At 42.2% G+C, this 24,138-nt stretch overlaps 1 protein-coding gene across 1 annotated transcript; it reads right to left on the bottom strand.

The window, feature by feature from the left end:
• Positions 1-12,287: 12,287 nt before the first annotated feature.
• Positions 12,288-13,318, bottom strand: LOC120047500 (C-X-C motif chemokine 11-1-like). Its single transcript, XM_038993032.1, has 4 exons — positions 13,202-13,318; positions 12,920-13,037; positions 12,715-12,792; positions 12,288-12,513 (listed from the first exon to the last, which is right to left on the bottom strand). Exons 1-4 carry the CDS (start codon positions 13,263-13,265, stop codon positions 12,432-12,434), a joined length of 342 nt encoding a protein of 113 aa, XP_038848960.1. The 5' UTR covers positions 13,266-13,318; the 3' UTR covers positions 12,288-12,431.
• Between the last annotated feature and the right edge of the window lie 10,820 nt (positions 13,319-24,138).

The following is a 24,138-nucleotide window of genomic DNA, read 5'->3' as shown; positions in this document are numbered from 1 at the left end:
TCAGTAGTGTGTGTGGCCTCCATGTGCCTGTATGACCTCCCTACAACGCCTGGGCATGCTCCTGATGAGGTGGCGGATGGTCTCCTGAGGGATCTCCTCCCAGACCTGGACTAAAGCATCCGCCAACTCCTGGACAGTCTGTGGTGCAACGTGGCGTTGGTGGATGGAGCGAGACATGATGTTCCAGATGTGCTCAATTGGATTCAGGTCTGGGGAACGGGAGGGCCAGTCCATAGCATCAATGTCTTCCTCTTGCAGGAACTGCTGACACACTCCAGCCACATGAGGTCTATTATTGTCTTGCATTAGAAGGAACCCAGGGCCAACCGCACCAGCATATGGTCTCACAAGGGGTCTGAGGATCTCATCTCGGTATCTAATGGCAGTCAGGCTACCTCTGGTGAGCACATGGAGGGCTGTGCGGCCCCCCAAAGAAATGCCACCCCATACCATGACTGACCCACCGCCAAACCGGTCATGCTGGAGGATGTTGCAGGCAGCAGAACGTTCTCCACGGCGTCTCCAGACTCTGTCACGTCTGTCACATGTGCGTGTGAACCTGCTTTCATCTGTGAAGAGCACAGGGCGCCAGTGGCGAATTTGCCAATCTTGGTGTTCTCTGGCAAATGCCAAACGTCCTGCACGGTGTTGGGCTGTAAGCACAACCCCCACCTGTGGACGTCGGGCCCTCATACCACCCTCATGGAGTCTGTTTCTGACCGTTTGAGCAGACACATGCACATTTGTGGCCTGCTGGAGGTCATTTTGCAGGGCTCTGGCAGTGCTCCTCCTTGCACAAAGGCGGAGGTAGCGGTCCTGCTGCTGGGTTGTTGCCCTCCTACGGCCTCCTCCACGTCTCCTGATGTACTGGCCTGTCTCCTGGTAGCGCCTCCATGCTCTGGACACTACGCTGACAGACACAGCAAACCTTCTTGCCACAGCTCGCATTGATGTGCCATCCTGGATGAGCTGCACTACCTGAGCCACTTGTGTGGGTTGTAGACTCCGTCTCATGCTACCACTAGAGTGAAAGCACCGCCAGCATTCAAAAGTGACCAAAACATCAGCCAGGAAGCATAGGAACTGAGAAGTGGTCTGTGGTCACCACCTGCAGAACCACTCCTTTATTGGGGTTGTCTTGCTAATTGCCTATAATTTCCACCTTTTGTCTATTCCATTTGCACAACAGCATGTGAAATTTATTGTCAATCAGTGTTGCTTCCTAAGTGGACAGTTTGATTTCACAGAAGTGTGATTGACTTGGAGTTACATTGTGTTGTTTAAGTGTTCCCTTTATTTTTTTGAGCAGTGTATATCACACAAGAAAAATAGCTCTGCTTTGTTATGGGTGACAATTTATATATCCAGTATTGTTTCATAAACTTTAGTAGTGGTGTTTGTTTAACACAGAGTAGCATTTCTATAAAGCTATTGAGCCATTAAATGTGTTGATTGAAATGAGTCACCCATATGTGGAAATCATTCACCTATAAAATGATTATGTTGTGATTATGTTTATAGTACAAACATCTCTGTGTCCTGTTGAATATGAGTTGATACATTAATTAATATGTGTTACATGGTTGGTTATGCCTCCACTTGTCGGTTTCCTGACCTGTTTTCTGTTATTTTTGTATGTGTTTAGTTGGTCAGGGTGTGAGTTGGGGTGGGCATTCTATGTTTTGTGTTTCTATGTTTAGGTCAGGTGTAATTAGCCTTATATGGTTCTCAATCAGGGACAGGTGTCACGATCGTCTTGACTTTGTAGAGAGGACCAAAACGCAGCGTTTGAGAAATACATTCTTCTTTTATTTGAGAAGAGCAACAAACGAAACAAAACAACAAACTGACGACCGTGAAGCTATATAAACAGAAATGGTGCTGACACTGACCACTACACACTGACATAGACAATTACCCACAAACACCTAAAGCCTATGGCTGCCTTAAATATGGCTCCCAATCAGAGACAACAATAAACAGCTGTCTCTGATTGAGAACCAAATCAGGCAACCATAGACTTTCCTAAACACCTACACTGAACACAACCCCATACATACTAAAAACCCCTTAAACAATACACACACCCTAAACTAGACAAAACACACAAAGACAACCCACCCCAACTCACGCCCTGACCAACTAAATAAATAACAGAAAAAGGAACAATAGGTCAGGAACGTGACATAACCCCCCCCTTAAGGTGCGAACTCCGGGCGCACCAGCATAAAGTCTAGGGGAGGGTCTGGGTGGGCGTCTGTCCACGGTGGCGGCTCTGGCGCTGGTCGTGGTCCCCACCCCACCATAGTCACTACCCGCTTTCGTAGCCTCCTCCAAATGGCCACCATCCAAATTAACCCCACTGGATTAAGGGGCAGCACCGGACTAAGGGGCAGCACCGGACTGAGGGGCAGCACCGGACTGAGGGGCAGCACCGGACTGAGGGGCAGCACCGGACTGAGGGGCAGCACCGGACTGAGGGGCAGCACCGGACTGAGGGGCAGCTCCGGACTGAGGGGCAGCTCCGGACTGAGGGACAGCTCCGGACTGAGGGACAGCACCGGACTGGATGGCGGATCCTGGCTGGCTGGCTCTGGCGGATCCTGGCTGGCTGGCGGATCCTGGCTGGCTGGCGGATCCTGGCTGGCTGGCTCTGGCGGTACCTGGCTGGACGGCTCTGGCGGATCCTGGCTGGACGGCTCTGGCGGATCCTGGCTGGACGGCTCTGGCGGATCCTGGCTGGACGGCTCTGGCGGATCCTGGCTGGACGGCTCTGGCGGATCCTGGCTGGACGGCTCATGGCTGGCTGGCGGATCTGGCTGCTCATGGCTGGCTGACGGATCTGGCTGCTCATGGCTGGCTGACGGATCTGGCTGCTCATGGCTGGCTGACGGATCTGGCTGCTCATGGCTGGCTGACGGATCTGGCTGCTCATGGCTGGCTGACGGATCTGGCTGCTCATGGCTGGCTGGCGACTCTGGCTGCTCATGGCTGGCTGGCGACTCTGGCTGCTCATGGCTGACTGGCGACTCTGGCTGCTCATGGCTGACTGGCGACTCTGGCTGCTCATGGCTGACTGGCGACTCTGGCTGCTCATGGCTGACTGGCGACTCTTGCTGCTCATGGCTGACTGGCGACTCTGGCTGCTCATGGCTGACTGGCGACTCTGGCTGCTCATGGCTGACTGGCGACTCTGGCTGCTCATGGCTGACTGGCGGCTCTGGCAGATCCTGGCTGACTGGCGGCTCTAATGGCTCGGGACAGGTTCCTTCTTAGGGTCCTCACGGGTAGCACGGGAAGTTGACGCAGATCTCCTATCTGGACTCGCCACACTCCCCATGAGCCCCTCCCCAAGAAATTTTTGGCGTTTCCTCGAGGGCTTCCTACCGCGCCTTCGTGCTCCTTTCTCCAGCTCCATAATCCTGTAACCCTCCTCGCACTGCTCCAGCGAATCCCAGGCAGGCTCCGGCACTTTCTCTGGATCGCACGCCCACCTGTCTATCTCTTCCCAGGTTGTTCTCCAATCATCCTTTTCCCGGGTCCATTCCTCCACTAAGCGCTGTTCCATCCTTTCACGCTGCTTGGTCCTGGTTTGGTGGGTAATTCTGTCACGATCGTCTTGACTTTGTAGAGAGGACCAAAACGCACCGTTTGAGAAATACATTCTTCTTTTATTTGAGAAGAGCAACAAACGAAACAAAACAACAAACTGACGACCGTGAAGCTATATAAACAGAAATGGTGCTGACACTGACCACTACACACTGACATAGACAATTACCCACAAACACCTAAAGCCTATGGCTGCCTTAAATATGGCTCCCAATCAGAGACAACAATAAACAGCTGTCTCTGATTGAGAACCAAATCAGGCAACCATAGACTTTCCTAAACACCTACACTGAACACAACCCCATACATACTAAAAACCCCTTAAACAATACACACACCCTAAACTAGACAAAACACACAAAGACAACCCACCCCAACTCACGCCCTGACCAACTAAATAAATAACAGAAAAAGGAACAATAGGTCAGGAACGTGACAACAGGTGTTTGACGTTTCCTCTGATTGAGAACCATATAAAGGTAGGCTGTTCACACTGTTTGTTTGTGGGTGATTGTCTTCCGTGTCTGTGTATGTTGCACCACACGGGACTGTTTCGTTGTCGTTCGTGTATGTAGTCTGTTCCTGTTCGTGAGTTCTTCGTGTATTTATGTAAGTTCCATGTTCAGGTCTGTCTACGTCGTTTTGTTATTTTGTAGTTTGTTGAAGTGTTTTCGGTTTTCGTCTTTACTTTAATAAACTTCTTTATGTCAAACTATCACACTGCGCTTTGGTCCAATCCCTACTCCTCCTCTTCTTCCGAAGACTTGCCACTTCACTTGCCACTTCAGAAATATGTAAGCAGAGGAGGGAACATGCCCCAATCCATATCAACAGGGCTGCAGTAGATAGTCAGCAGTTTTAAGTTCCTCTGTGTCCACATCACCAAGGACTTGTCACGGACCAACAAAACCACCACTCTTGTCAAGAGGGCGCAACTGCGCCTGTACTTCCAAAGACGGCTGAAGAAATTCATGATGCCACCCTAAGTACTCTCCAAATACTACCTTTGCAGCACCGAGATTGTCCTGACCGGTTGCATCATGTTCTGGTACGGGAAGTGCTCCATCCATGACCGCAAAGTCCTCCATCCCTGTGAAATTGAGCTCAGGTGCATCCTGTTTCCATTTCTCATCCTTGAGATGTTTCTACAACTTGATTGGAGTCTACCTGTGGTAAATTCAATTGATTGGACATGATTTGGAAAGGCACACACCTGTCTATATAAAGGTCCCACAATTGACAATGCATGTCAGAGCAAAAACCAAGCCATGAGGTCGAAGGAATTGTCCGTAGAGCTCAGAGACAGGACTGTGTTGAGTTACAGGGAAGGGTACCAAAACATTTCTGCAGCATTGAAGGTCCCCAAGAACACAGTTGCCTCCATTATTCTTAAATGGAAGAAGTTTTGAACCACCAAGACTCTTCCTAGAGCTGGCCGCCCAGCCAAACTGAGCAATCGGGGGAGAAGGGCCTTGGTCAGTGAGGAGACCAAGAACCCGATGGTCACTCTGACAGAGCTCCAGAGTTCCTCTCCCTTATTTTTGAGCTACAGCCATCTTCGTTCCCTTCGGACCGGTGGAAGATAGCGTATACTTACAAATTACTCATAGAGGAGTCGAATAATGGAACACACAATACTAGCCACGGTAGGGATTGTAATAATAAAAAAAGATGGAAAAGCAATGAAATAAAATAATTGTTAAATAAAGTACAACTACACTGTACCTTTCAAGATAGGGAATGTTGTAAAATAATTAGTATTCAATTTTCCATTTATAGTATTTTATAAATGGATAAGACGGCATTAGAAGAAAGGATAACTGGTGAAATAACACATCTTCAAATATAGCTAATTGTAACACAAAAGTACTCAATCAACATGGTGGAAATAAAAATACAGCAAACAGAAGACATAGAAGGCACAGTATGTAGGTATGTGTGGATGTATTGTGATGGAAGATGTGGTGTGTGTTTTTGGTGTTTGGAAAAGTGTGGCGTTAAGTGAGTGAGAAAGGAAATGGTTGTCCTATCATGATGGAACGGTCCACAACCCTATACCCTAGACACCCACCTGAACGACCCATACACGGAAGAGAAGTCCCTATCTGTTTTATGGGCCTGCTGTAAGCTGCCTATATGCAGCCAAAACAGAAAGATACATTTGGTCAGAGACCTACCAGAGCAACACCGCCCCCTCAAGATTCTGTGCCTGCCTGGCAGGGTTGGTCCTTCAAAGCCAGAGCCCCCTGATGGGAGAGCACAATATACAAGGACATTCTCAAAGCTACTAATGAGAACCTTAACGACCTTGTACCTAGCCTTTTGAAAAGGACTTTGATTAAGTATGACTAGAATTTATATGTAAATGCCTGGACAATTTTCATTTTGGAGAATCTCTTACACAATGGGTAAAAATTAGGGATGCACAATATATCGGTGAACATATCTAATATTTTAACGCCGATGTGCAAAAAGCTCACGTGCATACCTATATAACGTAGGCATATGCCGTAATGACGCCATGTAATATTTTGCGCTATACGTGCAACACAGCATTCATAACCTTGCCCACAATGTCTGCTGTGTGGATCGAGCAGTCAACAAGTCGAGCAGTCATTTCTGCGAGACAACTCAAAAGGCGAAATCCATTAAAGGCAAGATAATGGAATTAGTTGCCCTTGCCAATCAACTGTTCTCTGTCATGTGTGATGTTGGCTTTCGCCGACTGGTCGAGCACCGGTACACACTACCAAGTACGCTATTTTTCAGATGTTGCCCTACCGGAGTTACGCCGACTGGTCGAGCACCGGTACACACTACCAAGTACGCTATTTTTCAGATGTTGCCCTACCGGAGTTACACAGTAATAGCATCACTGCTATAAGCTTCAAAACATACATACTCTTTGCTTGTCAAAAAATATACAGTAGCACTGTCAAAGCTGTACAAAAAAGTCTGCAAACAAGCAAACACCGGCCACGAACGATGTGTTTACAATACCGTGTTGGTAATAAAGCATAATTTGTTCGACCGCAACTTCTAGGGTAGCTAGATTTAGCTTGGTACCTAGCTAGTACCATAACAACCAGCCTGAAAACGATGACCAGTAGAAACTGCAGTCATTTTCATTACTCTTAGCAATTATTTAGGAATCCTTGTGAGTAAGTATTAGCTAGGTTGCCACTTGTTGTTCGCCTATTGAAATTGAACTAAAGTTCATGAAAATAAATAGCTAGCCAGCTACTTAACCCTGTTGCCCAAAGCTAACTTTATAAGTAGCCACCTAGCTTCATCTGGCTAGTGAGGCTCGACCGGACTTGGTTATATGTTGTGAAGCTAGCCACAATAGGGAATAGAGGAATTTGCGGTTTGTCTTCAAAATAAAAGTATGTAATTGACAGTGATGCAAATTAATACAAATAGTAGAATGATGCCATATTTTTTATTTTGAAGGCTAACCGCAAAGTCCACTATTGTGGCCAATCCTTATTATGGCTAGCTTCACATAGATGGGTCCGAACACCATTTAATCAAATAAAAACTGTCTTATAAATTAGGGTTATTTTAGATGATGACACCTAGCTATATAGATAGCTAGCTAACTATAGCTACTGAAACAGATTATGTCATTTTGCTATGTTTTTGGGGAAAAACATTGTTTGCATTCATGAGCAAGCTCGATTTTTTTATGACCAGCACTGTAGGTGCGCGAGACAACTTTCCCAGCATCGATGAATCATTGTGACATGAAATAATAGTGATTTTGTAATCAATGTGTAATAACAACGTAAACAAATTATGAACGCGTTAAATTGTTATGTGACGTGCAGTCTTATTCACATCCTGATTGGTCAAAAAGCTTATTTGACACGTCAAATAGTGTTATCTACTGGTCATTGTTTTCTTTTTTGACACGCAAAGACCCAAACGGCATTCCATAGCAAAGACCCAAACCAGATCCATAGAAACCCTGGTTGAGAATGAAACGACTGAACAAATTAACAACGAAACAGCACAGCAAGTAAGTTAAATAATTAGGTTTTGATGATGTTTTACTGGTAATGGGGACATACGTAAATGCCAACAAAATAACTTTTTGGTTTTAGTGGTGTGTGTGTGTGTAACCTTTATTTAACTAGGCAAGTCAGTTAAGAACAAATTCTTATTTACAATGACGGCCTACCCCGGCCAAACCCGGACGACACTGGGCCAATTGTGCGCCGCCCTATGGGACTCCCAAACACCGCCAGATGTGATACAGCCTGGATCGAACCAGGGACTGTAGTGACGCCTCTTGCACTGAGATGCCGTGCCCTAGACCACTGCATCCATGTGTGTGTGTGTTAAGCATTCCAGTAAAGTTAAATAGTTAAAAGGCCGCAAAAATTTTAAATATCGGTTATCGGTATCGGGTTTTTTTGGCAAGGAAAATATTGGATATTGGTATCGGCCAAAAATGTCATATCGGTGCATCACTATTAAAAATTATGTATAGTAACACCAAGTGTAAAATAGTAAATAATGGTTACTTCTCAGAAATAACTGAACTGTCAAGAGGAGTTAAGCAAAGCTGCCCATTGTCTCCATATCGATTTGTTATGGCCATAGACATTTTAGCTATTCAAATCAGATCCAAAAATAATATCAAGGGGTTAAAAATTAGGGGTTAAAACCAAACTGTCAATTTATGCCGATGATTCAAGTTTTGTCTTAAGTCCACAATCTGGATCCCTGCAAAGTCTCACTAGATAATTTTTCTCTGGACTAAAACTTAAGTATGGTAAGTGCACCATATTACGTATTGGATCATTAAAAGACCCAACTTTTACATTACCCCATTGCAACTACGGCGAGGTAAATACCTGTCTATTTATGGAAAAATCACACTGATTAACTCTTTAGTCACATCGCAGTTTACTTATGGCGCTGCCTACTCCAGACAAATATTTTTTCTAATTATACAGTGCCTTGCAAAAGTATTCACCCCTTGCTGTTTTTCCTATTTTGTTGCATTACAACCTGTAATTTAAATTGATTTTTATTTGGATTTCAAGTAATGAACATACACAAAATAGTCCAAATTGGTGAAGTGAAATGAAAGAAATTACTTGATTCAAAAAATTCAAAAAAATGTAGGACTGAAAAGTGGTGGGTGCATATGTATTCACCCCCTTTACTATGAAGCCCCTAAACAAGATCTGGTGCTACCAATTACCTTCAGAAGTCACATAATTAGTTAAATAAAGTCCACCTGTGTACAATCTAAGTGTCACGTGATCTCAGTATATATACACCTGTTCTTAAAGGCCCCAGAGTCTGCAACACCACTAAGCAAGTGGCACCACCAAGCAAGCGGCACTATGAAGACCAAGGAGCTCTTCAAACAGTTCAGGAACAAAGTTGTGGAGAAGAACAGATCAGGGTTGGGTTATAAAAAAATATCAGAAACTTTGAACATCCCACGGAGCACCATTAAATCCATTATTTAAAAAATGGAAAGAATGTGGCACCACAACAAACCTGCCAAGAACAGACCAGGCAAGGAGGGCATTAATCAGAGAGGCAACAAAGAGACGACCAAAGATAACCCTGAAGGAGCTGCGAAGCTCCACAGTGGAGATTGGAGTATCTGTCCATAGGACCACTTTAAGCCGTACACTCCACAGAGCTGGGCTTTACGGAAGAGTGGCCAGAAAAAGCCATTGCTTAAAGAAAAAATAAGCAAGCACGTTTGGTGTTCGCCAAAAGGCATGTGGGAGACCAAACATATGGAAGAAGGTACTCTGGTCAGATGAGACTAAAAGTGAGCTTTTTGGCCATCAAAGAAAACGCTATGTCTAGCGCAAACCCAACAACTCTCATCACCCCGAGAACACCATATTTTTCATCAGCAGGGACTGGGAAACTGGTCAGAATTGAAGAAATGATGGATGGCACTAAATACAGGGAAATTCTTCAGTCTTCCAGAGATTTGAGACTAGGACGAAGGTTCACCTTCCAGCAGGACAATGACCCTAAGCATACTGCTAAAGCAACACTCGAGTGGTTTAAGGGGAAACATTTAAATGTCTTGGAATGGCCTAGTCAAAGCCCAGACCTCAATCGAATTGAGAATCTGTGGTATGATTTAAAGATTGCTGTACACCAGCGAACCCATCCAACTTGAAGGAGCTGGAGCAGTTTTGCCTTGAAGAATGGGCAAAAATCCAAGTGGCTAGATGTGCCTAGCTTATAGAGGCATACCTCAAGAGACTTGCAGCTGTAATTGCTGCAAAGGTGGCTCTACAAAGTATTGACTTTGGGGAGGTGAATAGTTATGCACGCTCAAGTTCAGTTTTTTTGTCTTATTTGTTGTTTGTTTCACCATAAAAAAATATTTTGCATCTTCAAAGTGGTCGGCATGTTGTGTAAATCAAATGATACAACCCCCCCCCAAAATCTATTTTAATTCCTGGTTTTAAGGCAACAAAATAGGAACAATGCCAAGGGGGTGAATACTTTCGCAAGCCACTGTATGAGCATTTTTTTTTTCATAATTTGGAACAGTAAGCCAGACAACATTAATTCCAGTTTCACCCCCCCCCCCAAAAGAAATAACAAATATAAAAAATATATATTATGGTTAAACTCAAATATAATGATAAAATTACATTATTACAGAAAAAATCTGTAAGAAAATTATTATTTGTTAATTATTTTATGAGTAGGAATGGTGGAGTTATGTCACACCTGCAGTTAACTAAAATATATGGAAATGTATGCTCTATGCAAAATTACAATCAACTGACTGCAGCATTACTGCAAAAATGGAGAAGGCAGGTGGAATGGGGAGAAGGTATGGAGCTTGTTTGTCTGCCCTTTATTAAAGACCAACATTGGCATAAATAGACAATATACCAGTTTAATTTGAGGACCAAAATGTTGACAGCGGCACCATACAGGTTGCAAAATAGCTGAGAAGAGATTTTTGATATTCCGATTCCATGGCACATGGTTTATGAACTGATACACAAAACAACACTTGATTCAAAACTTTTTTAAAAGTTAAATTATACATAATTCTTTCCACCAACAGAATGTTACGTATATTGGGCATTCAGTACAATCATCTCAGCTCTGCAGATTTTTCTGCGAAGAGATACAATCATTTGAGCACTTATTCTGGTATTGCCTCTATGTAGCTTGTTTCTGGTCACAGGTTCAGGAGTGTCTGTAAAACCACAACATTTACCTGAAACTAACCCTACAAATAGCACTGTTGGGAGATTTGGAAAGCCATAGTCAACCAATCAACCATATAGTAACACTCTTAGTAAAAATATTTATCATTAATTTACATTCTGTAGATTATCAAGGTTTAGAATGTACATGAAACAGCACAGTTGAAATATACACTATGTTACAACATGAAGGACACCTTCCGGATATTGAGTTGCTTTAGCCTCTCTACTACTAGTGCATAATGTTGTTAAAGGCAGCACACACAGTCAGTCACGCAATAGTTTCCCCAATGCACATGACTGGGGAATTTTCAGGCATCATAAATAGATGTACACCCTCTTCTCAGTTAACTGCAAGGAATCCAGATGACATTACAACCTGTCAAAACATGGATTGGACCCAACATAGTATATACAGTAGCAATAGATTCATAGATTTCAGCTACTTTGGATGAATTTCCTCGCAATGCATGTTGATTAGTTTGGAGTGGACAAGACAACTAATCTCTAAGATAGCAACCGATTTGCACCAAAAAGTGAGGAGACTATTACTGTATTTGTGTGTGGTCTGTATCTGGGGACCATGGGGTGTAAAGTAAACTCAGAGACACACCCCTACACCATGGAATGGAAACATAGTCTAAACATGGTTCATATCAACCCAAAAATAACCACAGCCTCGCAATGATCAATCGGTCTGTCTCGCTGGATCATGTTGCCGATGATACTTTAATTGTGAGCATCAGTAGGAGCGTCTAGGACCATGGCATGTGATAGTCCTCAGGCAGAGGAACGTTTATGCAAGACGCAGAGAACACATAGATTTATTAGAAGCTGGAAAGGACATCCGTAGTATAGGCTACCATATTTGTCTACAGTGTACCTGCAATGTGGCATGAGAGTACAAGCTTTCCTTCTGTAAGCTAGACCTCTCAGGCATCTCTATTTACGTGGAGTGCTTTGCTCTTTTGCAGCCACAAGATGGCACTATTTACAAGATTCCAGGTTCAGAACAATTAACAATGTTCCTTCTCATTTGATACATTTTGCTTTATAACAAAATTATCCAGTGAAACTCATAAAAAATCATGAGAAAATAGATTTATTCAAGTATTTTAAATAATTTGAGACAACAACTGTGCAAAACAGAACACAATAAAAGCATAACATCCCAACACAGACATATGAAATTTAAAAAAAGTACAAAATAGAAGTATAAAGTTAATTAGAACAAGAAGCTTCTGCATTAAACTGCTTTGACATTGACTTGGTCTTAAACATTCAGAGTGGGACAGGATTTACAGGATAACAACATATTTGTTGTGAGTCAAAGCTGGTCCAATGTGGCAGGGTTTCCCAAACTCGGTCCTGCCCCCCCCCCCCCCCCCCCCCCCCGGTGCACATTTTTGTTTTTGCCCTAGCACTACACAGATGACTCATATAATCGAAGCTTGACTGTGAGTTGGTTATTTGAATCAGCTGTGTAGTGCTAGGGCAAAAATCAAAACATGCAGCAAGTGGGGGCCCCAGTACCGGGTTTGGGAAACCCTGCTAAATAGAGTCGTAGAGGGAGTCTGAGACAGGGAATCAGATAGGGAATCAGATATCAGCAGAGTCAATGCTTCTCTCATTAGAGATGGCCTCAATTGGAGTGGGGACAGTTGGGGGAGAGGACTTCTTCCTGTGAATTAAGCAATTGGACACGATGGTGAGACAAGCCCATGCACCTTTCACTCATACGTCCTCAACAAACTGTTGTACTAAATAATAAAAAAATGAATGCAACAATGTTAGTTCTTTAAAGAATGATTTAATCTTTTGTACAGTAAATTATGACACTCCTAAATTGTAAACAGAAAAAAAAATGGTTTACATGACTCACATCAGGCGAGTGAGAAGTCTCTGCACCTTCTTCATACTGGGGTCCAGGCAGTACTGCACTCCATTCTTAAGGCTAACACTATCAAGATATAGAATGATTAAATTGATATTCTATTATTGATATACTTCGCAATGACTTTAATTTGAATTGATGTCGTCATATTATCATCATCCTCATCCTAACTGACGAGATTATATATGCTCACATGATCTCCAGCCTGTCACAGGAGGGAGTTGGCGGATAGATCTGGATGTCCTCAACAGTGTTTGGAGCTCCAAAGCTGTTCCGTACCTTCCGACACAAACATCGCTGGCTCACAGGACCTATACAGAGAATCAGTGGGCAACGAATTGAGTACAATCGAGCTACTTGGAATGACTAAAATTGCAATACAAAAAACAATTACCATGCTGAAAAATGTAAACATCATGTAATAAACGTTCCATACCATAGTAATAACAATTATGGTAAAAAGAGGTAGACTCACGCTGGGCGACTGTGATACAGATGGTGACAGCAAGGAGCAGGAGTATTCTGGTGTTCATGGTCATGTGTTCAAGCTGCTGGTACAACTGTTGGTAGAGATGAGTCTGTCTGGTGTGAAGAGATGGAGGACTGGAGATAAGATTTGAGTGTGTGAAGAGATATACGAGGTGAGACGAGAGAGAGGTACTGCGAGGAGTTGAGAGAAGGAGCCCCTTATATACACAGCCTTTATCGTTCCAGTGATCAGAAGAAATTTCCCTTTATAATGGAAACTGAAACTAACTAGCCACTGCAAGAAAATGCCCCCCGCTCTTATCCACCCACCCTTCACTCTGCAACCTCACTTAATTATTACATTTTAGTGTGGATTATAATACATCTGGCTTTTCAAGATTCATAGTAATTCAATTGGCTTTGAGTCACTGTTTTAAAATTCTAGTTAAATATATCGTTTAAGTCAGAGGAATGGTGACATAAATACAATTTCTATAGATCAGAGGAATTAACTAAATCCATTTATGTGATGTGGTTAATCTCCCTAATCCGAGTATCTGGAAAATATGTATATTCCTTTATTAAATAATATTATTATTTATTATTTCTCATTCTCTGTGGAAAATTATTTTTCAGCTTAGTGGGCCTATTACAATGTTATGTTATTTTAATCTGTTTAGTAGTAACTGAATATAATAAATTAGGAACTGAAATAATGGATAAAAATAGAATTTCATCCCCTAGAATTATCTTTGACTGGGATGTATTTTCAATCATCATTTGCTGTATTTTTAATGTCATACATCAAACAATTGTTTCAGAGATGCGGGGGTTAACATGTATTGTGTTTGTTGTGTGCGTGCATCTTTATGTGACGGAGGAGGGTGAGTATTAAGGGGTTTAGACCTTTCCATTGCGAAGGAAGTCTTTGCCGAACTGCTCTCATCACACATCATTTAACACATGTAGTATCTCTGCAGATGAACCTCATCTAATATTTCCAGTGTAAGAAGCTTTATAATTCTCACCTTTCTGTTCCCCATCAAAAAACATGTCACACATTTTTCCACCAACTGTACATTTGCTGAGTTATGTGGTCATTGACAAACTGAGTTTTGTCTCTAGGGCTCCCGAGTGGCGCAGTGGTCTAAGGCACTGCATCACAGTGCTAGAGGCATCACTACAGACGCTGATTCGATTCCAGGCTGTATCACAACTGGCTGTGATTGGGAGTCCCATAGGGCAGTGCACAATTGGCCCAGCGTTGGCCGGTGTAGGCCGTCATTGTAAATATGAATTTGTTCTTAATTAACTGACTTGCCTAGTTAAATAAAGGTTAAATAAATTAATAAACATAGATCACATCACGTGTGTAAGCTTGATCAGTTGTAATTGCGATAAAGAGACTTTATGAAGAGGTGGGCTTACCATTTTTTTTATTGCATATTCTTTCATCGGGACTAATTAAAGTGCCTTCAGAAACTATTCACACCCCTTGACTTTTTCCAAATTTTGTTGTGTTACAGCTGACTTTAAAATGGATTAAATTCAGATTTTGTGCCCTTGAACTACACACAATACCCCACAATGTCAAAGTGGAATGTTTTTTTTTCAAATTAATAAAAAATTGAAGCTGAAATGTCTTGAGTCAATAAGTATTCAACTCCTTTGTTATGGCAACCTTAAATAAGTTCAAGAGTAAACATTTGCTTAACAAGTCACACAATAAGTAGCATGGACTCACTATTTAAGAAATAATTGTGGTTAACATGATTTTTTAAATGATTACCCCATCTATATACCCAATAAAGTGCATTCGGAAAGTATTCAGACCCCTTCACTTTTTCCACATTTTCTTACGTTACAGCTGTATTCAGTAATGGTGTCACGACTTACGCGGAGTTCCGCGGCGTTCGGCGGCGTTCGACGTCACCAGCCTTCTAGCCATTGCCGATCCACTTTTCATTTTCCATTTGTTTTGTCTTTGTTTTACACACCTGGTTTCAATTCCCAAATTACATGTTCTGTTTTCCCCATGGTTTTTGTGCGTGATTGTTTTATGTATGTTCGGTCCGTTATTGTGGGCTCGGTATTACGACATGTTATTGGAATATTTGAGTAAAGTTACTTGTGGTTCTCATCCCTGCTGTCCTGCACCTGACTCCTCTGCACCAGCTACACCCAGACCATTACAAATGGATTAAAACGTTTTTTATTTTATTATTTCATCAAGCTACACACAATACCCCATAATGACAAAGCAAAAACTTGTTTTTAGACATTTCTGCAAATGTATAATTTTTTTACATTTACATAAGTATTCAGAACCTTTACTCAGTACATTGTTGAAGCACCTTTGGCAGTGATTACAGCCCTGAGTCTTCTTGGGTATGACGCTACAAGCTTGGCACACCTGTATTTGGGGAGTTTCTCTGTCAGGTTGGATGGGCAGTGTCGCTGCACAGCTATTTTCAGGTCTCTCTAGAGATGTTCGATCGGGTTCAAGTCTCAGGCTCTGGCTGGGCCACTCAAGGTCATTAAGAGACTTGTCCCCAAGCCACTCCTGCGTTGTCTTGGCTGTGTGCTTAGGGTCGTTGTCCTGTTGGAAGGTGAACTTTTGCCCCAGTCTGAGGTCCTGAGCGCTCTGGAGCAGGTTTTCATCAAGGATCTCTCTGTACTTTACTCCGTTCATCTTTCCCTCGATCCTGACTAGTCTCCCTGTCCCTGCCGCTGAAAAACATCCCCACAGCATGATGCTGCCACCACCATGCTTCACCGTAGGGATGGTGCCAGGTTTCCTCCAGATGTGACGCTTGGCATTCAGGCCATAGAGTTCAATTTAATTTTCATCAGAACAGAGAATCTTGTTTCTCATAGTCTGGGAGTCCTTTTAGGTGCCTTTAGGCAAACTCCGAGCGGGCTGTCATGTGCCTTTTACTGAGGAGTGGCTTCCGTCTGGCCGCTCTACCATAAAGGCCTGATTGGTGGTGTGCTGCAGAGATGGGTGTCCTTCTGGAAGGTTCTCCCATTTCCACATAGGAACTCTGGAGCTCTGTCAGAGTGACCATCGGGTTCTTTGTCACCTCCCTTACCAAGGACCTTCTCCCCCGATTGTTCAATTTGGCTGGGCTGCCAGCTCTAGAAAGAGTCTTGATGGTTCCAAACTTCTTCCATTTAAGAATGATGGAGGCCACTGTGTTCTCGGGGACCTTCAATGCTGCAGAAATGTCTTGGTACTCTACCCCAGGTCTGTTCCTCAAAACAATCCTGTTTCGGAGCTCTACAGCCAATTCCTTTGACCTCATGGCTTGGTTTTTGCTCTGACATGCACTGTCAACTGTGGGACCTTATATAGACAGGTGTGTGCCTTTCCAAATCATGTCCAATCAATTGAATTTACGACAACTTTTAGAAACATCTCAAGGATGATGAGGTTGGTTCTACAACATTGTAGTTACTCCACAAAACTAACCTAAATGACAGAGTGAAAAGAAGGGGAAAAATGTCTAAACATGCATCCTGTTTGCAATATGGCACTAAAGTAATACTACAAAAAATTGGGCAAAGAAATGTACTTTCTGTCCTGAATACAAAGCATTATGTTTGGGGCAAATCCAACACAACACATCATGGACTACTCTCACTCTTCATATTTTAAAGCATGGTGGTGGCTGCAACATGTTTGGATATGCTCGTCATTGGCAAGGGAGTTTTTTGGGGGGAGAAAAATAAACAGGATAGAGCTAAGCACATGTAAAATCCTAGAGGAAAACCTGGTTGCGTCTGCTTTCCAACAGACACTGGGAGACAATTTCACCTTTCAGCATGACAATAACCTAAATCTCAAGCCCAAATATACACTGGAATGTCTCACCAAGACGACATTGAATGTTCCTGAGAGGCCTAGTTACAGTTTTGACTTATATCGTGTTGAGAATCTATGGCAAGACATGGAAATGGCTGTCTAGCAATGACTAACAACCAACTTGACAGAGCTGGAAGAGTTAAAAAAAATTATGGGCAAATATTGTACAATCTACAGTAGGTGTACAAAGCTCTTTGAGACTTACCCAAAAAGATTCACAGCTGTAATCGCTGCCAAAGGTGCTTCTAACATGTATTGACTCAGGGGGTTGAATACTTATCTAATCAAGATATATTAGTGTTATTAGTGTAGTGTTATTTTTCATTAATCTTTCAAAAAAAATTGAATTTTTCTTCCACTTTGACATTACAGAGTATTTTGTGTACATCATAAAAAAGTAGACAATTAAATCCATTTTAATCCCAATTTGTAACACAACACAATGTGGAAAATGTCAAGGGGTGTGAATACTTTCTGAAGGCACTGTATACACACCATAGTTAATGATTTGGAGCTACTTAGGGGAGATTCCACCCCCCTTCTCACTTTCGTTTTTTCCACCTTTTTTCTTTTGTTTTCACTCTCCCTTTCTCTTTCTTTAAAAAAGTATGTTTTTCTTGTAAAAGTGGTACTGTCACATTTTAAAGATCAGTTTAACCAGAAAGATGAGGCAATGCTAGTTTCAGGTCCTGTTTGGGTCCGTAGCAGCAGAGTGATCACAGTTCCAGGCTAAAATGGAATGTCCCTGTCTGGATGTCATGGTGGGTGAACATGAGTTTGGAGCACACTATGGGAAGTGAAGTATATAGTTTACAGGAAGTGACATGACAGTTTAGAGAAATTCAAATGAGATGGGCTTGAATATGATAAAATAGCATTACATCAGCGTGTCTATCTCTGGGAGAAGGGATAAGGCTTGGTTAGTAGTTTCAGGGTCAAATGCATTTCAGTTTAGTCAATTTAGAACATGCCTGCTGTCTTTGGAGGTTATGTACGAGGTCAACCAATACCAAGCTTATGGGAGAAGTTGGGTAAGAGAGCTATGGCCAACGGATAATGTGCAATGTTGAAGTAAATGTTAACGTCATTTAGTAGGCGAGTTTCAGCGTATGCAAGATCAAACCCATAACTTGGTGATGTAAGCAACAGGGTTGAGCTCAATTCTGGAATTGATTCGAATTCAACTCATGAGGTGATTCTATCATGTATTGACTCAGGGGGTTGAATACTTTTATATTAGTGTTTTATTTTTTTATTATTTTTTTTTTTTTACAAATGTTAGACATTTTCTTCCACTTTGACATAAGAGTATTTTGTATAGATTGTTGACAAAAAAATGACAATTAAATCCACTTTAATCCCATCATGTAACAAAACAAAATGTGGAAAAGTCAAGGGGCGTGAATACTTTCTGAAGGCAATGTAAGCTAATGAAAGAGCAATTTTGCCCAAGAGTCCTTGCATCCAAAGCCCTGTTAGTGAATTTGAAGGTGGTGATTAACATTATTCAGATCACATCTCTAAGCTTTTTGTGACAGGGCTGTCATTTTGTGTTGATTTTCAAATTATGGAAAATATTGTATTTTGAAAATATAATAACTTGGAATATTTCCATACAGGTTTTGTCCTGAAAATCAGTTGTTTCAACAATATTTTACATGTATCTATTTAACTATTTATTTTATGTTTAAGATCTATATTTGAGTGTCTTTCCAAAATGCTATATATCCATTTTCAGAAATGTTGGTAAATCAGCTTTTATTGTTTCATCTTAAGAGTCTATTGGTTCAATCTAAATAACAGAATAAAAAAATCCCCATCAAAATCTGTCAATTTAAACTAGAAATACAGTGCATTCTGAAAGTATTCAGACCCCTTTTTGTTACGTCAGTCTACACACAATACCCCATAATGACAAAGCAAAAACAGATAAAAAAACAAATACCTTATTTACTAATTTACATAAGTATTCAGATCCTTTGCTATGGGACTCACAGTCACGAGCCGGCTACCACCAGGTTACTCAACCCTGCACCTTCGAAGCCTCATGTACATAGACATGAAATCACTGGTCAATTTAATAATGGAACACTGGTCACTAATAATGTTTACATACTGTTTTACTAATTTAATATGTATATACTGTATTCTAGTCAATGCCATCCTATTCAACTATTGCTGTATATATACTATATCATCTTACATATTCTACAGATATACCATATATTCTATCCGCATACTGTCCATAATGTATATATGTGACGGGATTGTATAAACAGTACCAGTCAAAAGTTTGGACACACCTACTCATTCCAGGGTTTTTCTTTATTTTTACTATTTTATACATAGAATAATAGTGAAGACAACAACAAGATCTGTATGTAAAACATTTGCATTGTACATTTAACTAAAATGGTGCCGGAAGAAATGGCAGCAGTTTTACGGGCGTCTAACCAAATGTGCTATAATGTGTTTTTTCTGCGTTATTTGTAACTTATTTTGTACATAATGTTTCTGCCACCATATTTTATGGCAAAAAAAGAGCTTCTGGATATCAGGACAGTGATCACTCACCTCGGATTAGACAAAGATTTTTTCTTCAACAAGCAGGAAGAACAGGATATACTGCGAACACCCGACATGGCCGACATCCCCATTATTGGCCTCCCGGGTGGCGCAGTGGTCTAGGGCACTGCATCGCAGTGCTAGCTGCGCCACCAGAGTCTCTGGGTTCGCGCCCAGGCTGGGCTGGGTTCGCGCCCAGGCTCTGTCGCAGCCGGCCGCAACCGGGAGGTCCGTGGGGCGACGCACAATTGGCATAGCGTCGTCCGGGTTAGGGAGGGTTTGGCCGGTAGGGATATCCTTGTCTCAGTATGTAATAAAATGTATGCACTCTACTGTAAGTCGCTCTGGATAAGAGCGTCTGCTAAATGACTAAAATGTATTGGCAAGAGAAAGAGACGCAGGTACAGAGGACACAGAGCGGGGTGCCTCATAAGGTTCTGGAGAAGGCGAGTGGGAATGCTGCCATTACCGTCAATATTACTCACCAACGTACAATCATTGGACAATAAATTAGACAAGGTACGATCACAAATATCCTACCAGCGGGACATCAAAAACTGTAGCATCTTATGTTTCACGGAATCGCGGCTGAATGATGACGTGGATATTCAGCTAGCAGGATATACGCTGCAACGGCAAGATAGAACAGCACACTCCGGAAAGACGAGGGAGGGGCGGTCTGTGCACATTTGTAAACAACAGCTGGTGCACAAAATCTAAGGAAGTCTCTAGATTTTTCTCACCTGAAGTAGAGTTTATCTTATGATAAACTGTAGACCACACTATTTGCCAAGAGAGTTTTCATCTATACTTTTCGTGGCTGTTTATTTACCACCACAGATGGATACTGGCACTAAGACCGCACTCAGTCAGCTGTATAAGGAAATAAGCAAACAGGAAACACATCACCCAGAGGTGGCGCTCCTAGTGGGCGGGGACTCTAATGCAGGGAAATTTAAATCAGTTTAACCTAATTTCTATCAACATGTTAAATGCACAACCAGATGGAAAAAAAATCTAGATCGTCTGTACTCCACACACAGAGATGCGTACAAAGCTCTTCCTCACCCTCCATTTGGTAAATCTGACTACAATTCTATCCTCATGATTTCTGCTTACAAGCGAAAATTAAAGCAGGAAGCACCAATGACTCGATCTATAAAATAGTGGTCAGATGCTAAACTACAGGACTGTTTTGCTATCACAGACTGGAACATGTTCCGTGATTCTTCCGATGGCATTGAGGAGTACACCACATCAGTCACTGGCTTTATCAATAAGTGCATTGATGACATCGTCCCCACAGTGACTGTACGTACATACCCCAATCAGAAGCCATGCATTACAGGCAACATTCACACTGAACTAAAGGGTAGAGCTGCCGCTTTCAAGTTGCGGGACTCTAACTCGGAAGTTTATAAGAAATCCTGCTATACCCTCCGATGAACCATCAAACAGGCAAACAGGGCTAAGATTGAATCGTACTACACCGGCTCCGACGCTTGTCTTATGTGGCAAGGCTTGCAAACTATTACAGCCTAGAAAGGGAAGCACAGCCGGGAGCTGCCCAATGACACAAGCCTACTAGACGAGCTAAATCACTTCTATGCTCGCTTCGAGGCAAGCAACACTGAGGCATGCATGAGAGCATCAGCTGTTACGGACGACTGTGTGATCACGCTCTCCGTAGCCGACGTGAGTAAGACCTTTAAACAGGTCAACATTCACAAGGCCGAGGGGCCAGATGGATTACCAGGATGTGTGCTCCGGGCATGTGCTGACAAACTGGCAGGTGTCTTCACTGACATTTTCAACATGACCCTGATTTATTCTGTAATACCAACATGTTCAAGCAGACCACCATAGTCCCTGTGCCCAAGAACACTAAGGAAACCTGCCTAAATGACTACAGACCCGTAGCGCTCACGTCCGTAGCCATGAAGTGCTTTGAAAGGCTGGTAATGGCTCACATCAACACCATCATCCCAGAAACCCTAGACACACTCCAATTTTCATACCGCCCAAACAGATCCACAGATGATGCAATCTCTATTGCACTCCACACGGCCCTTTCCCACCAGGACAAAAGGAACACCTATGTGAGAATGCTATTCATTGACTACAGCTCAGCGTTCAACATCATAGTACCCTCAAAGCTCAACACTAAGCTAAGGATCCTGGGACAAAACACCTCCCTCTGCAACTGGATCCTGGACCTCCTGACGGGTCGCCCCCAGGTGGTGAGGGTAGAGGGCAACACATCTGCCACGCTGATCCTCAACACTGGAGCCCCTCAGGGGTGCGTGCTCAGTCCCCTCCTGTACTCCCTGTTCACCCACGACTGCATGGCCAGGTACGACTCAAACACCATCATTAAGTTTGCAGACGACACAACAGTGTTAGGCCTGATCACCGACAACGACGAGACAGCCTATAGGGAGGAGGTCAGAGACCTGGCCGGGTGGTGCCAGAATAACAACATATCCCTCAGAGTAACCAAGACTAAGGAGATGATTGTGGACTACAGGAAAAGGAGGCCCGAGCACGCCGACATTCTCATCGACATTCTCACCCACCACCCGCCAACCGCTCTTTTACACTACTGCTACTCTCTGTTTATCATATATGCATAGTCACTTTAACCATACCTACATGTACATATTACCTCAATTAGCCTGACTAACCGGTGCCTGTATATAGCCTCGCTACTATTATAGCCTCGCTACTGTTATTATTCACTGTCTTTTTACTGTTGTTTTTTATTTCCTTACTTATCTATTGTTCACCTAATACCTATTTTTTACTTAAAAATTGCATTGTTGGTTAGGACCTGTAAGTAAGAATTTCACTGTAAGGTCTACTTACACCTGTTGTAACCTGCGCACGTGACAAATAAACTTTGATTTTTAGTAATTTAGCAGATGCTGTTATCCAGAGCGACTTACAGTAAGTGCATTCATCTTAAGAAAGCTGCGTGAGACAATCACATATCACAGTCAAATATATAGCAGGGGAGAAAGGGGTTTTTGAGACACCTTTTTTTCTAGGAAACCATACACAAAATTAATAATTTGACCCCAAATTTAGAAGAGGTCATCATTTCATCAAGGAAGAAACCACATGGGAAAAGTGGTAAGCAAGTTAGGTCCCCAAAAAATATTTTATTTTGTTACATGTTACAAGATCCTGGTATCTAAACCAAAGTATGTCATTTTAAGATTGTTCTATACATAATTTCGTGTCTCTATAAGCTTCAATATTATGTCCTAAATACTGTCAACATTTTTGCCTTGGGGTAAGTTGAGCCAATGGTCAGCCAATGGCAAGATGAGAAAATTTTAGTTTTTTCTTCCCAGGTGAAATGCAGGGCATTCTCACAGGGATATGAGGTAGTAACAGGGCCTGGCCTGGCCTATGTTGAAAGAGTTAAAAAAAAGTACAAATTGTTATATGTTAAGCTTGTGTTAAAAAATGTTTAAAATGCTTAAAACATAAAAAAGTGATTGTGCTGTATTTGGGAAATAAAGATAGATATGGTTTTACAAAGGTAGTGGTAATATGTATTCAGTATAGAAATATGTAGGTTGCTTAACATACCTTGTTCTGCAGCTCAATTTACCCCATACCCCGGGACAGTGGTGTAAAGTACATAACCTCTTTGGGCTGGGGGGCAGCATTTTCACGTTCGGATAAAAAAGCATGCCCAGAAGCTAAGATATGCATATTATTAGTATATTTTGGATAGAAAACACTCTGAAGTTTCTAAAACTGTTTGAATGATGTCTGTGAGTATAACAGAACTCATATGGCAGGCAAAAACCTGAGAAAAATCCAACCAGGAAGTGGGAAATCTGAGGTTTGTAGTTTTTCAAGTGATTGCCTATCCAATATACAGTGTAAATTTGGTCAGATTGTACTCCCTAAGGCTTCCACTAGATGTCAACAGTCTTTAGAACGTTGTTTCAGGCTTCTGTTGTGAAAGGGGAGCGAATAAGAGCTGTTACAACCAGGGGTCTGGCTGAAAGCCTTTAGTTTAGTCATGCGCGCAGCCATGAGCACGAGCTCCGTTCCCTTTCCTTTCTAAAGACAAAGAAATTGTCCGGTTGGAATATTATTGAAGATTTATGATAAAAACATCCTAAAGATTGATTCTATACATCGTTTGACATGTTTCTACAAACTGTAATGGAACTTTTTTGACTTTTCGTCTGGATTTAGTGCCCGCGCCTTGTGCATTTGGATTAGTGAACTAAACGCGCTAACAAAAAGGAGGTATTTGGACATAAATATGGACTTGATCGAACAAAACTAAAAAATTTTGTGGAACTGGGATTCCTGGGAGTGCATTCCGATGAAGATCATCAAAGGTAAGTGAATATTTATAATGCTATTTCTGACTTCTGTTGACTCCACAACATGGCGGGTATCTGTATGGCTTGTTTTGATGGCTGAGCGCTGTACTCAGATTATTACATGGTGTGCTTTCGCTGCAAAGCTTTTTTGAAATCTGACAC

Source organism: Salvelinus namaycush, chromosome 5 (genome assembly GCF_016432855.1).
Source record: "Salvelinus namaycush isolate Seneca chromosome 5, SaNama_1.0, whole genome shotgun sequence".
Taxonomy (NCBI): Eukaryota; Metazoa; Chordata; class Actinopteri; order Salmoniformes; family Salmonidae; genus Salvelinus; species Salvelinus namaycush.
The sequence above is the reverse complement of the archived record's forward strand: the minus strand, read 5'-3'. Positions and strand labels throughout refer to the sequence as shown.